Here is a 17056-nt window from a genome sequence, read left to right on the forward strand (position 1 = left end):
CTTTCATCAATACCAGGTGAAAAACCGTTTGATTATGGAGGCACGCTGCAGAGGTACTTTTGCGTTTCAAAATACAGTCATTCGTTTTGTGGAGGATTTTGCCCCCCAGGTTCTGAAGATGCGTGTTGAGTTTAAAGGTGTAATGAAAGTGCTTTTTGATCGTGGTTTCAGACCCTCCCTTCGTAATCCAGCTGACCTGCGAATTACGCTTACTACTGGAGAATATAAGTGGTTTAAATCAGTGAAGGATGCTGAGGCATTTGTTGGAAGTCTTCCGGCCAGCCCGTCTCATTAGGAACCCGGTCTGACCTTCTAAAATGGTGGATAAGTACTTCTCGTAGTAAAGCTATTTTTTTCCGGACTCAGACTTTTCTTGAATAATTCAGACATTATTTATTGAAATTCTAAGGGCTGTAGACAATCTCTCCCTGGACTTGGTGCGTTTTTTCTAAATAGATAATCCGAGTTTAATGTTCCCCTGCGGACGTTTAGATTGTACGTGTGTAATCCATTTTATTCTTGTGTAACTTTATCTATAGAGATCTACAAGCGACTTTAACTTGTTTTGGAGGTTTGGAGTTTTTATTGAAGGCCTCCCTATTGGTTGATTCATAGTTTAAGTTTTGCTCCTTTTTTTTCTGTAAATAGTTGATAAGTACTCTCTTCGAATCTACAATTTCCCCCTTTTCTCCCTCCCCTTTTTTTTCTTTTAATCTTCTATAATTTTTCACGGGTAGGTTAGTTTTGGTTTTCTTTTGATTTTCTTTGTATTAAGTCTTATACTTCTGTTGAAGTTGTTCCTATTTGTAATTATGTTTTCTAGTGCATAAACTAGCTACCATTTGCTGTAGTATTTATATGGAACTGCTGTTAACGACACAGAACTGGAAGTCATACTTAGGTTAATTTTTTTGGTAGAGCTAGCTGCTTTTTTTGGTAGCCGTCTAGTTTTGGGTTGCGAGGGTGGGGCGGATTCTCCAGTTCCAACACTACTCACTGTTTCCTTTGCTTTCCTGTGTTAATCAGGACATGTTTCTGTTTTGATTCTACGAATCTATGTTTACATTTTTGCTCCCAGACTGTTATTGTACTGCTTGACTTTTTATATGCCTGCTGCCTTCTACGCACTAACAATTGATAATGGTTAATACACTTAAATTTGTGAGCTGGAATGTAAAGGGACTGAATCACCCTGTTAAAAGAAGGAAGGTCTTCTCACATGTTAAACATCTCAAAGCTGATGTTGCTTTCCTTCAAGAAACTCATATTCGTTGTTTTGATAACTCCCGGCTTTTGTCAAAGCGGGCGGGTCAGCATTTTCATTCATCCTTTGCCGCCAAAGCTAGGGAGGTCTCCATCCTTATTAATTCAAATATTCCTTTTGAACTCCATAATAAGATATCTGATACAAATGGCCGTTTTATTATTGTTTCTGGTAAACTATATAATACTAAAGTTGTACTAGCAAACCTGTATGCCCCCAATTTTGATGATGTTAATTTTTTTGAACGTTTTTTCTCCTCACTACCAGACTTAAACTCATACTCTCTTATACTGGGTGGTGACTTCAATTGTTGGTTAGATCCTAATTTGGATCGATCGTCCTCTGTTACTAGACCACCTACTAAATCTGCCTTAGCTATTCAATGGTTTCTCTCTAATTATGGTATTTCTGATATATGGCGTTTCCTTCATCCTACTGAGAGAGATTATTCTTGTTTCTCACATGTTCACCATACCTTCACCAGAATTGACGACTTCTTACTCGATAATCAACTCATTCCATTTGTCTATTCTTGTGATTATCAGAGTATACTGATTTCTGACCATGCCCCAATTACTCTGTCTTTAAATTTTCCTGGTCTCCCTCAGAGGAATAAACACTGGCGGTTTGATTCGACTTTATTATCGGATGATGATTTTCTAAAATTTATTAAGGATCAGATAACCTTCTATTTTAACACCAATACATCACCTGAAGTGTCATCCCAGATTGTCTGGGATGCCATGAAAGCATATTTGAGGGGCCAAATAATCTCCTATACAGCAAATCTTAATAGAAAGTCCTGTGCAGATCGATTAGACCTCATTAATCAGATTAAAGATTTGGATCAACTGTATGCTCAAACTAAGAACCCTGAACTATACAAGAAGCGTGTAGAACGTCAAGCTAAATTTAACCTCCTGTCTACTCAACCTGTCGAACGCCAACTTCTTGAAAGTAAGAGTCGCTTTTATATCCATGGCGACAAATCTGGTAAATTTCTAGCCAATCAGTTGAGGTGTTCCAAAGCCAAACAACATATTACAAAGATCCGGAAGGAGAATGGTGACCTTACATCGGATCACCTAGAAATCAATGACGCATTTAAAAATTTCTACTCTCGACTTTATTCCTCTGAATCTTTGAATGACAATATCTCTGTTGACCATTTTTTAAAATAATCTGAATATTCCTTCGCTTTCATCTGATTTTAAAGCCAAACGTAATGCGCCTATATCATCAGAAGAAATATCTTTTGCAATTTCTGCATTGTCTTCAGGGAAATCTCCTGGACCTGATGGGTTCCCCGTAGAATTTTATAAATCATTCTCTTCACTTCTCTCTCCTCAGTTACTCTCAGTATTATCTGACTCGTCTAGGTGTGGCCAATTGCCACCCTCCTTTAATGAGGCATCTATTATTCTTTTATTAAAAAAGGGTAAAGACCCAACAGAGTGTTCCTCGTATAGGCCTATTTCTTTGCTTAATGTTGATGTTAAAATCTTGGCCAAAGCCTTGGCTTATAGATTAGAAATTATTATTCCCTCTATTATTTCCGATGATCAAACTGGTTTTATCAAAAACCGTCTCCCTTTTTTTAACATGCGATGCTTATTTAACATTTTATATTCACCTCCAACTGGGATTCCTGAATGTGTTATTTCCTTCGATGCGGAGAAAGCATTTGATCATATAGAGTGGAACTACCTTTTTGCAGTTTTAGAAAAATTTGACTTAGGTCAAAGTTTTATCTCTTGGATCAAATTGCTGTATTTGTGTCCTACTGCCTCCGTTTTAACTAATTTTCAGCAATCCCAGTTATTTAACCTCAAACGTGGCACCTGTCAGGGATGCCCTTTAAGTCCCTTTCTCTTTGATTTGGCTATAGAACCCTTGGCGATAGCATTTCGAAATTGTCCTGAACTGACCGGGATTTGGAGAGGGGGTGTTGAGCATAAAGTTTCTCTTTATGCCGATGACTTATTACTTTTTCTTTCAAATCTGTCTACATCCTTACCTCCAATGTTTTCACTTCTTGACCAGTTTAGCCAGCTCTCTGGATATAAACTTAATTTACATAAGAGCAAACTTTTCCCAATTAATAAAGAAGCACAAGAATTAACATTTCGTGATCTCCCTTTTAAAGTAGTTCATAACCAATTTACTTATCTTGGGATTACAGTCACAAGGAAGTTTAAAGATCTCTTTCGTGAAAATTTTGCCAATCTTTCATATACTATTAAACAGAGTCTGTTACAATGGTCACCTCTTTCTATGTCTTTGGTAGGTCGTATTAATGTTGTTAAAATGTATGTTCTCCCTAAACTTTTATATTTATTTCAATCAATCCCAATTTTTATTCCTAAATCTTTTTTTGATTCCTTAGACTCTATTATTTTGTCATATCTGTGGAAGAATAAGCGCTCTAGAATTAATAAAGGTTATCTCCAAAAATCTAAAAGGGAGGGTGGCATGGCTTTACCTAACTTTCGTTTATATTATTGGGCAGCCAATATACGTTGTGCTACCTTTTGGTCTTTTTTTCATGGCCAACCCGAGTGCCCTAATTGGGTGGCAATGGAGTTGAGCTCCACTAAAGAATTATCTATCTCTGCACTTCTCGGCTCTGTACTCCCTAGTAGTTTGTCCAGATTAATAGTTAATCCTTTTGTTAGACACACTCTGAGTATATGGGCTCAGTTTAGGAAATTTTATGGTTTCCATGGTTTTTCCTTTTCTAGCCCTATCTTACATAATCACCTTTTTTTACCTACTATGTATGACTCAGCATTCCATGATTGGTATAGGAAGGGCATTAGACATTTTGAAGATCTTTTTATTGATAATCGCTTCACTTCTTTTCAACAGCTCTCTGCTAAGTTCAATCTGCCCAATGCTCATTTTTTTAGATATCTCCAAATTAGACACTTTATTACTCCTTTAATTCCTAACTTCCCTGAAATGCCTGAGAAAAATGTTATGGACTTATTTCTTTCTATTAATCCACTAGGTAAAGATTTAATATCATTTATTTGTGATAAATTAGCAGCCTTACGATGTGCCCCTGTGGATAAAATTAAAATGGCATGGGAGCATGATTTAAATACCTCCTTATCTGATGAGACTTGGGACTCGATTCTCAAATCGGTTAATTCAACCTCTCTTTGTGCTCGCCATTGCCTTTTACAGCTTAAGATTGTTCATAGAGCCCATATGTCTAAATCTAAATTATCTTGATTTTACCCTAACATTAGTCCGCTTTGTGATAAATGCAAAAGGGGCGAGGCCTCTCTCACTCATATGTACTGGCTTTGTCCTAGCTTGGAGAAATTTTGGAAAGATGTCTTCATAACGTTATCGCATATTCTGAATCACCACCTAGAACCTAACCCTTTAATTGCTTTGTTCGGTTTCTGGGGTGAGACAGATTTACGTCTGAATTCGACTAAGTGTCGAATATTATCTTTTGTCTCTCTCCTGGCTAGACGTTTAATCCTCCTTAGATGGAGAGATGTTGCCCCGCCCACGCATGCTCAATGGCTTAACGATATTATGGCCTGCTTAGACCTTGAAAAAATTCATTATTCAGTTCTTAATTCGGATTTAAAGTTCCATAAGGTCTGGGGACCTTTTATTGAGTACTTTCATAACCTTCCTCTTGACTAGGGTTTTTTTTCGGTCCCTTGCTTTCAGCTCCTTTTTTTGTTGGTAGTAGGCATTAATATCTTCTGTTGCTAAGTGTATTTACAGTTTTGGGGGTTTGATTGTCCTGATTTATATTCTCTATATTGTGTTGTGGTTGGTCTGGAGTTTTTTTTGTTGCGGGGCTTGGGGAGGATACTAATTTTACATGTCTTCAATTTGGGTGCTTTCTCAATTATCTTTCTTTGTATTATATTATTGTATGTTTATTTTTGCACTGTATCAATGTTCATTTTGATTTGGGTTTTTTTTATTTGTAGCTATGTAGAAAATGTAGAAAAAAACTAATAAAAAAAAGGAACTCAGCAGGGCAGGCAGCATCTATGGAAAAGAGTAAACAGGCGATGTTTCAGGCTGAGACACTTCATCGGAACCTTTCATTGATTCTGTTATAGTTATTATTCTATGGATTAACTGAGTAATCTCAGAGTTGTATACAGAGACATATATGCACTTTGATAATAAATTTACTTTGAACTTTGAAATCCTTTGGTCAGGCTTGCTGGAGTTGGGAGGAAGCTAAAAAAGTACTGTACCGCAAAGGTAGTAGCTATTTAGGAATACTTACCAGTGCTATGCCAAAAAAGAAAAGAAAAAGGAAGATAAGGGAAATCAGTGCATGGCTTAAAACTTGGGGCAGGAGACAGAGTTTCAGATTTTTCAATCACTGGGACCAGTTTTGGTCAGGAAGTAGACACTCAAAAAGACAGTTTGTACCTCAATAATACTGGGACCAATGTCCTCAGGTTCACAGGTGTAAATATAGATTTAGTCTAAATTGGCAATGGGGGTGGTATATAGAAAAAAAGGTAATAAGGAGATGAGTGTGGGACAGTACTAAATATGAGGCAGTGCCATTTAGCTAACAGCAGGCTATGAAGGACTGTAGGCTTAGAGTGCATGTATGTAAATACACAATCTGGTGAATAAGTTTGGTGAGTACAAGCACAAATAGCCTTACAGGAATGTGATGTAGCAATAATAGAAACATAATATTAAAATGGTGAGAACTAAATACACATGGATACGAAGAAGGAAATCGAGTTCTATGGACTGACTGGGGAAGGTAGGTGGGTTTGGTCAGAAAAAGACATGTTATGTATGTCAGGTTAACACCTCAAGTGAAAGGAGAAGTGAATATCATTTAATGGAGACAAAGAGAATATGCAAATAGAATGGTAGTTAAAACAAAAAGGAATCAAAAGATGTTCCAGTGTCAGGGAACAAACAAGAGGATAGTAAAGAATGGGGTGAGGTACATTTGGGAAAACTAATATACACAGAGGTGCAGGATAAGGCTAGAATATTAATGAGTAATTTGTATTGGTGTTAACCAAGTAAGAGGAGGTAGAGGTGATAGAAGAAATAGATGAGGTAAAAATATAGCTAGGATGTACGGTAATGGTCAGTCTATTTTACAGTGGAAACACTGCCTCGTTGAAAATGGCTTGAATCACAGTTTAGGAAGAGGTCAGAATATTTGAAGGTCTTAGTATAATCATAAAGATCTCCACAGATACAGGCAAAGTGCCAGAGGATTGGGAAGTGGGAAATGTGACACCTTTGTTTGAGAGTACATGTTGTAACTATAGGCTAGTTAGCTTAACACTGGCAGTGGGAATGTTACAGAAACAATAATCAGGGAATAAAAGTTATCAAGTACCTGCAGATATTTGGGTTACTGGAGGAAAGTTGGTACAAATTTATCTAAAGCAGATCATATTTGACTAATTAGTAGAATTTTTGGATGAGTCAACAGAGAAGATTGATTTTATGCTGCTTTTATGGTCTTTGGGGAAGTTTATAAATGACTGTTCAATAAAACTGTGGCTCATGAAAGAAGGGTTAATGTAAGAATTGTGGAAAAAATAGCTTAAGACAGAAAGCAGTATGTCATAGAATGACTACTTGTTAGATTGGAGGATGCTATTCCCCAAGAGTCAGTACTAGGACCACTGCTTTGCAAATAACTTTCTGGGTCCAACAAAAGATGTAAATGCTGGTCTTAAATGCTTTTCTTGTCAATGCAAGACTCTGATAGACGTAGGTAATACAAAGTACTGCAAGTGCTGTTCACTGGAGAGACTGATGGTGGGGTGGTTGTTGTGTAGACCAGGCCCTCATGCCCTGATGTCGCATGCAGGAAGATTGTTTCCGATGTTGGGGAAGTCCAGAACGAGGGGTCACAGTTTAAGGATAAAGGGGAAGCCTTTTAGGACTGAGATGAGGAAAAACTTCTTCAGAGAGTGGTGAATCTGTGGAATTCTCTGCCACAGGAAACAGTTGAGGCCAGTTCATTGGCTATATTTAAGAGGAAGTTAGATATGGCCCTTGTGGCTATAGGGATTGGGGGTATGGAGAGAAAGCAGGTACAGGGTTCTGAGTTGGATGATCAGCCATGATCATACTAAATGGTGGTGCAGGCCCGAAGGGCCAAATGGCCTACTCCTGCACCTATTTTCTATGTTTCTATGTTACAACCACCCCAGGGGAGGAGGTGCCAGAGAGAATGGAGGCACACCAGGCACACTTGAATCCGTGGTGAGTTGGGGCTGGCCCTCCTGTCAGTGTTGCTCTCTAGTGTTTGCTCCCTGGAAAACCTTTGTTTGAGGTTGTGGGAGAAGAGGAACTGCTGCATGCTTGTTCTTGCATAACTCCATCACAACATCGTATGCACCATCAATCTTCAGGCCATGCCACTCAGGGACTTATGCTAGTAATATTTTGGGACTGTATCCTAACAATAAATTTCATCCCACCTGATGAACAGTATTGGCTCAAAACATCAACTGTTTATTCCTTTTCATAAATGCTGCCTGACCTGCTGAGCTCCTCTAGCATTTTGCATGTGTTATTGAGGAGGATATAGGGTTTCTAATACTGAGGCTAGCTGTGTTCCTGGCTGGTACCTATATAGAAAAGTAACAGATGCTGAATCCTATCTGGTTAGTATGACTCAGTTTCATGCTTACAGTTCAATAACTGAGTTAACAGTGAGTGAGATTTCATTTAAATACACTCCTACCTGAATGGTAAGAAGTATGGTTGTCAAGGAGTAATGTTCATCCCCTTTCATGGGATTATCCAGAAAGTAGACACATGGCTTGCCTGTGATTGCATCAACTAGGAGACAAAGAAATGAGTACAATAACTGATTTTTACATAAATCATTAGAAAATTAAGAAATCACAATGCATGAACAGGTTATATGACAACTTTATCAATTTTTCCCATTGGCTTATTTACATACTTATGCGCTTCACTAAAAGTACTTGAACTCAAATATGTGGTTCACTGTTATTGATGAAATCACACATTGCTGAACAGTTGCACTCCACAAAAGCCTTCTGGTCTCCACTAGCAATGTTTCCTTCTCCTCCCAGCCTCCATTTCTTCTACCCAATGATACCTCAGTCTTCAACTATCTCTGCAATTTCCAATGCTATTCTCAAAACATACAGTCGGCCCTCCTTATCCGCGGGGGATTGGTTCCGGAACCCCCCGTGGATACCAAAAAACTCAAGTCCCTTATTTAACCCGTCTCAGTGTGGTGGACTTTAGGACCTGGTTGAGCTCTGAATCCGTAGTGTTTCTGTTCACGAAAGTAATCATGATCATGATTGAAAATAGTAATAAAGCGATTGGAAAGAGGTGAAATACCATCGGTCATTGAAAAACTGTTAGGCTACAGTTGGTCAACGATTGGAACAATTTTAAAGGATAAAGTGAGAAAGGCCCTGCCCCGATGAAAGTTACAATTATTACTAAGCAACACAGTGGTTTAATTATTGAAATACATATGTTTCTTAAGTGTTTTATATGCATAGAAAGGTAAAATATATACTAAGACAAATGTTTGACTAATTGTTGCTAAATAATACCATATATATCTGTTCTGACTTACTTAGTAAGAGAACTTGCGTTTTTTTTCGATCCCGATCCGCGGTAACCTACACACATCCTCCCGTATACTTTAAATCATCTCTAGATTACTTATAATACCTAATACAATGTAAATGCTATGTAAATAGTTGTTATACTGCATTGTTTAGAGAATAATGAAAAGAAAAAAGTCTGTACATGCTCAAACAACAAGTGCTGGAGAGACAACTTCCGGGTTTTCCCAATCCGTGGTTGGCTGAATCTGCGCATGCAGAACCCGTGGATAAGGAGGGCCGACTGTATATTTGTTCAGTAACTTTGTGGAGTTATTTGGAGAAAACTGCTGACAATACCTTGCTCTTACAGGAATATTTTCAGATACTTACCATTGGGATGAAATGGAATTGTATTGAAAGTGATAGTAGGAGGGACTGACTTGTATTCCTCTGTATACTTCAAGGAGAGTTGAAGGGAAGCACCTTAATGAAGCAAAAAAATATTCTGATCAATAAGGAATTCTGGTACAATTAGCACAGATGTTTGAAGGTTAAGATCAGACACTAAACTGTAGGTTGTCCATTTCTCCAGAGCTTGTATAAGGGATCACCACACTTGATAGACCATGAGTTTTGATGTATTATTCACTGAAAGGGCCCATTTCAACACTGGGCCCAGAACCACTGATCTCACATTCCAGAACTAGTGCTGAAGGTTTCTTAGCATAAATAACAGCTATGGACTCTGTACCTTGGCAATAAATGTTATGTGATAGTCTGTTGCTCAATACAGTATAGGTGTACTGTTAACTCAGAGGATTTCAAGTTGACCAATATTGGTAAATGTCATTGGATCCCTTGAGAACATGAAACCTCTATAGTAACCACTTTCCTACCTAGGCAGGAGAGGGGAGACCAGGTAAGGGGTAATGGGGATGTAATGGAAAGTTGAGGATGGAAGAAATAGATCCCCCAAAGCATTGGAGAATTCTTTGATATCTCCACAATGTACTTGTAATACAATAGCAGCAATATCAAGTCAATGCCAGCATTCTCTTCCAGGCCAGCACCTCCTACTTCGAGACTTTAGTCATGCAAGCCAAGTGTCAGTAGGTAAGCAACATCATCATTATCATCATGTACAACACTAGGTTGTTTAAATAAGCATTATACTCCAAGCTCCATTAAGATAAGAGATTTCCACGAGGAGCATGAAAATACTTCAAGGATATTCTTAAAGTCACCTCAAAAAACTAACATTCTCCTAGATTAGTGATAGTGTCTTAAGAGTGAGAATACAAATGGAGGCAATCTCAATGGCACTACTGAGGATATGTGCAAACAGTGGAAGAACTGCACATCTCAACAAACACAATCAATTTCTCACAAGCACCAAATGCTACACATGTGGATTCTGGATACTTCAGAATCTCCAGAGCTGCAGTGGAAGCAAGACATTTTTAGCTTCAAGGCGTGACAAAGAAGAAATGACTAATAGATCATGACTTTATCTACTGTTCTGGCAATCTGTGCCATAGGATTAATATAAGGGACCCAGATGGGTCATATTACTGCAAGAACTTTGGTCACTCTGTAAGTGCAATTTCTTTCCAACTAATATGTTTTTTTCTAACATTCAAAGTGATGTTACATTTCAACAGAAGAATTTCTCAAACTATTTAGCTGAGGAAATTACCACAACTGAATCCATTCTTGCCCTTGACCAGCTTGTACATATCCCAGCAGGGATTAATAAGCAATGATCAGGAGCTGAAACATGTGATGCTGTCTCACTGAGATCAGCCAATACCACATTTTAGGATTTTCCAACTGGTTGGTCCCTTTATTGACAGAATCAATGGGAAAGGTTTAAACTCATTTAAACTTCATTAGAAAATAAAGTAGCATCTTGGACTGTATTCCTTTTGATATTTTATTAAATAATTCAATATTTTTTATAAAAGAAGAATTTATCTAACTTATTCCTGTCAGTATTAATTCAGAACACCAGAAAAGAGAAAAATAGCATGCTTTTAATTATTTTATTATTATACCTGACAGTGATTATTTACTCTATATGACATGAAACACATAAAAAATCTTACAGTATTATTTTTCTGCTACAAGCTTTGACTCAATTTTTAACATTGTATTTTCTTTAATCCAACTTTCAGGTGTCACTTGGGGTGGACTTGCTCTCCACCCTTAACTCCACCAGACAATTTCAGTGATGTATCAGAAGCACACTAAGATGACTTGAAGTTTATTATCCCACTAAGCACAGAAATCAGGACCTGGTTAGGTGCTAAAGGATTGTGCAGCCTAGCTAACAGAGGTCTTAATGGATGCTGCCTAGCTAACAGAGGTCTTAGAGGACATCTTTAACATCTCTAGCAATAGTTGACAGTCCCTGTAGGCTTCAAGGCAACTGTCTTCATTCCAGTGCTCAAGAGAACGATGGTAACTGGCTAAATGATTACCACCCAGTGACACTGACCTTAATAATCATGAAGTGCTTTGAGTGGCTGGTAATGGTTCATATAAAATCCCACCTTTCAGCTACATTGGACCCTTTCCAGTTCACCTACTGCTCAAACCAGTCCATTGATAATGCCATAGCCTCGTCCCTTACCATTGTCCTGTCCCATCTAGAAAATGATGTCTCATATGCCAGGAATTTAACGTGATCATGCCTCAGAGGCTGGTGGCTAAACTGTCATCATTAGGACTCAACACACCCCTCTATAACTGGATCTTGTATTTTTTTTTTACAGACAAAACCCAATCAGCCCAAGTTAGCAGCAATATTTCAAGCTCCATCACGATGAGCTCTGCTGACCCCAGCACTGTGTGCTCAGCCCACTGCTGTTCAGACTGCTGATTCATGACTGCACCGTTGAATCCAGCTCATACCACATCATCAAGTTCGTTGATGATACAACAGTGGCTGGCCTCATTGACAACAACAAGTGTCTTGTCTGTCTGTATCATTGAGTGATACTGAAGTTGCAAGACTATACAGAGGATAACAAAAACTGCCAAGATAATCACCGGGGTCTCCCTCCCCCTTATTTAGCAGGAGTGTGTTTTTGAAGGACCTAAAGCATTGTTGAGGATCCCTACCATCCATCCCACAATTTCTTTGGCCCACTACCATCAGGAGTGATGTACAGGAGCATCAGGACTAGAACTGCAAGCCTGGGTAACAGTTTCTTTCACAGGCCACCACTGAGGTCTCATCAATAGAACAGTGAACTGTTTACTGTCACCTGTGCTATGCACTTCACCTGCATTTTGAAATATATTTTATTAACTAATTTGTTGTAATATTATGTTTTATGTCCTGTGTGTGATATATGTATTGTGGGTGTACTGTGGTCTGGAGGAATGTTGCTTCATTTGGTTGTATATAGGTACAATCAGATAGAAATAAACTTGAACTTGAAATAACAGCCAATGCAAACCCAGCAAATACACATCAAGAATTTAGTGGTCCAGGAGAACATGGATAAAGTGTGTGTGTGTGTGTGTGTGTGTGTGTGTGTGTGTGTGTGTGTGTGTGTGTGTGTGTGTGTGTGTGTGTGTGTGTGTGTGTGTGTGTGTGTGTGTGTGTGTGTGTGTGTGTGTGTGTGTGTGTGTGTGTGTGTGTGTGTGCGCGCGCGTGCGTGAAAGAGAGATTGTGCATGTGTAGGGAAAATAAAAACAAGTGTAAAGGGGAAGGAGCAAGAGAGATGAATGATCAAGATTGGGAGAATTATGTTAACACTGTTGTAGATGAAAATACACATAAATTCCTAAAGCAATTACCCTGCAGTAAGAACCTCAGAACTGAAGGTTTGGGAGAAAAATAATAGAAAAACATGGAGGTAAAAATAATGATTTTTGAGCTTAAAACATCAAAATCTTAAATTAATACTTAAAATTGTTTACTACAGAATGGAACTTCCTTTACAATTTCAACTCCAACTGCTACCCAATTAGCCTCAAAATGAAATCTTGAACAATAGAAGAAACAGAAAATGTTAATCTGCTCAGTTTCATTAGAGTAGAAAACTCTGCTGACAGAAAAAAAAGCAGTGTAATTCTAGAATAGCTGAAAATCTGAAACAGACCTCCAGGATCTTTGTTTAGTCTTTTCATTTAAATTATTAATTGACAACTTCTGCTGATGCAGGAAGCATAACTTTTTGTTTGCTCTGTACCACACAATCATTTTCAGAAATGATAAATGAAAGAAGTTTAGTTTTATGCTTACCTTCCCAGAGAGAATCTTTCAATCCTTGCACTGTGGCCACCCATTCTAGTAGATCTTCTCTAACTGGGTATGCAGAAATGCCCTAAAGGTGTATAAACTATAATTTATTAATAAAGTGCTTGTGTGCTTACAAAGACATATTCAGTTATTTAGATTCCCCAACATACAACCATCCTCAGTTTTCTTTCCATTGCCCGTTTCCGCTATGCAATTAACATCTGATAAACTCGGGTGGTTGGTAACTGAGGATATTTTGGTTCAGTTATGAGGCCTTCAAAGATAAAATCATCCATCAGCATTTATTAATCTGCCTTGTTTCAGAAGAACAATCAATAAGATATGGTATCGGTGAACAGCTGTCAACCATACAATGTATCTCAGCTGAGATCACTTTCCTCAGCAACACAAAGGTTAAAAAATAATCGTCCTTGTGCCTAGGTGGAGGAGAAGATGGATCATTTATGCTCAGGAACCCAATGACAACCTTAGGTCTATAATAAAGCAGCAGCTGAATGAAGTTAATCTTAAGGTCTAACATCAGGAGTGAAGCACTCAACCTATTCCTGAGGAACTGTTAGTAGTTTGAAAACCACTATATTTCAGCAACTCCACCACCTGCTCATACATGGCTACAAGCAAAGTGATAAGTATCATTTACAGGCAAGAATTTCATAAATAAAACCTCATAGATGGAACTTTTACCGAGGTGGTCACACCCTGAATGCAGGCTTCAGAGAGTAGATGGGTGACCACCAGGAGTGAGAGAGTGACATTGTTGCATGGCAGGAGCCTTTTAATAAGAATAATTCTTATTGGATGTGAGTCATTTTTTTGAATTAGCGAGTGACAGAGTGATATCATTGCAGGGTGGGAACCATTTGAAAAGAATAAGTCTCTTTGGGAGTGAGTTTTACTTGAGCCAATAAAATGAAGGGAGGAGTAAGCAGAGCAGCCATTGCTGGAGTGGGCCAGTATTAGAGTGATCAAGCTTTGGCTTAACAGGCTTTGTCAAGAACAGGTAGAAGCTAAGGGTGCTGATTATTTGTTATCATTTGATTTCATTGTGGAACTTGGGCTTGAGAAGTTGGAGTCAAAAGTATAACAAACTCGGTGAGAAGAGGCTGAGTAAGAGACCTAAGTGAGTGCTAAACACAGAGATTTCATAGAGGAGACACATGTAAGAATATTTAAGCTTTTTCTCTTATCCCTTAGTTTAGTGTAGGCAGGATGGTTCAGGTGGTGGAATGTTCCTCCTGTGAAATGTGGGATTATGGGATACCTAACAGTCTCCCTGATGACTACATCTGCAGGAAATGCTCTTGACAAGGTCATGGAAGGAGAGCAAGAACTGAATATACTCAGGATCATCCAGGAGCCAGAAAACCTCACATATGAAACTTTCACTGAGGTGGTAACACCCAGAGTGCAGATGGGTAACCACCTGAAGTAAAGGGAGAGAGCAGTCACTTCAGGGTTCCCCTGTGACCATTCCCCTTAACAATATGTATACACCTTTGGATACTGCTGGAGTATGACCTATCAGGTCACAAGCGGAAGCCAGGCCAATTGCACTGTAACCAGCTCTGAAGCTCAGCAGGGAAGGGTAAAGTCAGGCAGAGCGATAGTGATAGGAGACTTGATAGTTAGGGGGATAGACGGAGATTCTGTGGTCAAAAAAGAGACGCCAGGATGTTGTGTTGCTTTCCTCATGCTGGAGACCAGGAAGTCTCGGAGTGGCTACAGAATATTCTCAAGAGGAAGAGGAAGAGCCAGAGCCTAAGCGTGTGGACGTCAGCCAGGTAGAACAGCTAGAAGAGCTTAAAAGGAGACAGCTTTATAGAGCAGGTGTCAGAGGAACAGGCGACGGAGTAGAGAGAGACAGAGTAGGAAGGCTTTGGCTCAACGGGGCTTTGGTGATAACAGGTCGAGGCGAGGTAAGTTGCCTGTTTAGAATACAGACAAGAAGAATGTGTGTGTGTGTGTGTGTGTGTGTGAGGCAGGTGTTCTGTGCTTGGTGTCAGATGTGGGAAGTCCTGGAAACTCCAAACCTCCTGGACGGCCACATCTGTGCCAGGTGCGTCAAGCTGCAGCTCCTTAGGGACTGTGTTAGGGAACTGGAGATGCAGCTTGATGACCTTCATCTGGTCAGGGAGAGTGAGGAGGTGACAGATAGGAGCTATAGGCAGGTAGTCACACCAGGGCCTCGTGCGACAGATAAGTGGGTAACAGTCAGGAGAAGGAAGAACAAGAGTCAGATGCTAGAGAGTACCCCTGTGGCAGTACCCCTTAACAATAAGTACTCCTGTTTGAGTACTGTTGGGGACGGGGGAGACAGCCTACCTGGGGGAAGCAACAGTGGCTGTGCCTCTGGCATAGAGTCTGGCCCTGTGGCTCAGAAGGGTACAGAAAGGAAGAGGATGGCAGTAATAATAGGGGACTTGATAGTTAGGGGGTGAGACAGGTGATTCTGTGGACGCAGGAAAGAAACATGGATGGCAGTTTGCCTCCCAGGTGCCAGGGTCTGGGATGTTTCTGATCACGTCCACGATATCCTGAAGTGGGAAGGATAATAGCCGGAGGTCGTGATACACAGTGGAACCAACAACATAGGTAGGAAAAGGGAGGAGGTCCTGAAAGCAGACTACAGGGTGTTAGGAAGGAAGTTGAGAAACAGGACCTCAAAGGTAGTAATCTTGGGTTTACTGCCTGTGCCACGCGGCAGTGAGTATAGGAACAGAATGAAGTGGAGGATAAATGCATAGCTGAGGGATTGGAGCAGAGGGCAGGGATTTATATTTCTGGATCATTGGGACCTCTTTTAGGGCAGGCGTGACCTGTACGAAAAGGACAGGTTGCACTTGAATCCCAAGGGGACCAATATCCTGGCGGGCAGGTTTGCAAAATCTATCCGGGAGAGTTTAAACTAGAATTGCTGGGGGGGTGGGAACCAAACTGAAGAGACTGGGGAAGAGGAGATTAGCTCACAAATAGAGGAAGCTTGTAGACAGTGCGAGAGGGAGGATAGGCAGGTGATAGAGAAGGGATGCACTCAGACCGATGATTTCAGATGTGTCTATTTCAATGCAAGGAGTGTTGTGAACAAAGCAGATGAGCTTAGAGCGTGGATCAGTACTTGGAGCTATGTTGGTGCGGCCATTACAGAGCCTTGGATGGCTCAGGGGCAGGAATGGTTACTTTGAGTGCCTGTCTTTAGACGTTTCAGAAAGGACAGGGAGGGAGGCAAAAGAGGTGGTGGCATAGCACTGTTGATCAGAGATAACATCACGGCTGCAGAAAAGGCGGAAACCATAGAGGGGTTGTCTATGGAGTCTCTGTAGGTGGAAGTTAGGAACAGGAAGGGGTCAATAACTCTACTGGGTGTTTTTTATAGTCCACCCAATAGTAAGTAACAGGGACATCGAGGAGCAGATAGGGAGACAGATTCTGGAAAGGTGTAATAATAACAGGGTTGTTCCGGTGGGAGATTTTAATTTCCTAAATATCCATTGGTATCTTCCTAGAACGAGGGGTTTAGCTGGGGTGTGTTAGGTGTGTTCAGGAAGGTTTCTTGACAGAATATGTAGATAAGCCTACAAGAAGAGAGGCTGTACTTGATCTGGTATTGGGAAATGAACCAGGTCAGGTGTCAGATCTCTCAGTAGGAGAGCATTTTGGAGAAAGTGATCATAATTCTATCTCCTTTACCACAACATTTGAGAGGGATAGGAACAGACAAGTTAGGAAAGTGTTTAGTTGGAGTAAGGGGAAATATGAGGCTATCAGGCAGGAACTTGGAAGCATAAATTGGAAACAGATGTTCTCAGGGAAACATACAGAAGAAATGTGGCAAATGTTCAGGGGATATTTGCGTGGAATTCTGCATAGGTATGTTCCAATGAGACAGGAAACGATGGTAAGTTACAGGAACCGTGGTGTACATAGGTTATTGTAAATCTA

General features: G+C 39.8%; 1 protein-coding gene across 1 annotated transcript in view; it reads right to left on the reverse strand.

Annotated features, from left to right (window-relative positions):
• Nucleotides 1-17056, reverse strand: part of LOC140737062 (ubiquitin-conjugating enzyme E2 U-like) — a 73358-nt gene that overhangs the window by 38021 nt on the left and 18281 nt on the right. The window contains exons 3-5 of the mRNA XM_073063199.1: nt 13100-13181; nt 9235-9327; nt 7992-8089 (exon numbers count right to left, since the gene is read on the reverse strand). Coding sequence (XP_072919300.1) covers nt 7992-8089; nt 9235-9327; nt 13100-13181 — 273 coding nt within the window. The remainder of the gene's footprint in view (nt 1-7991; nt 8090-9234; nt 9328-13099; nt 13182-17056) is intronic.

Source organism: Hemitrygon akajei, chromosome 12 (genome assembly GCF_048418815.1).
Source record: "Hemitrygon akajei chromosome 12, sHemAka1.3, whole genome shotgun sequence".
Taxonomy (NCBI): Eukaryota; Metazoa; Chordata; class Chondrichthyes; order Myliobatiformes; family Dasyatidae; genus Hemitrygon; species Hemitrygon akajei.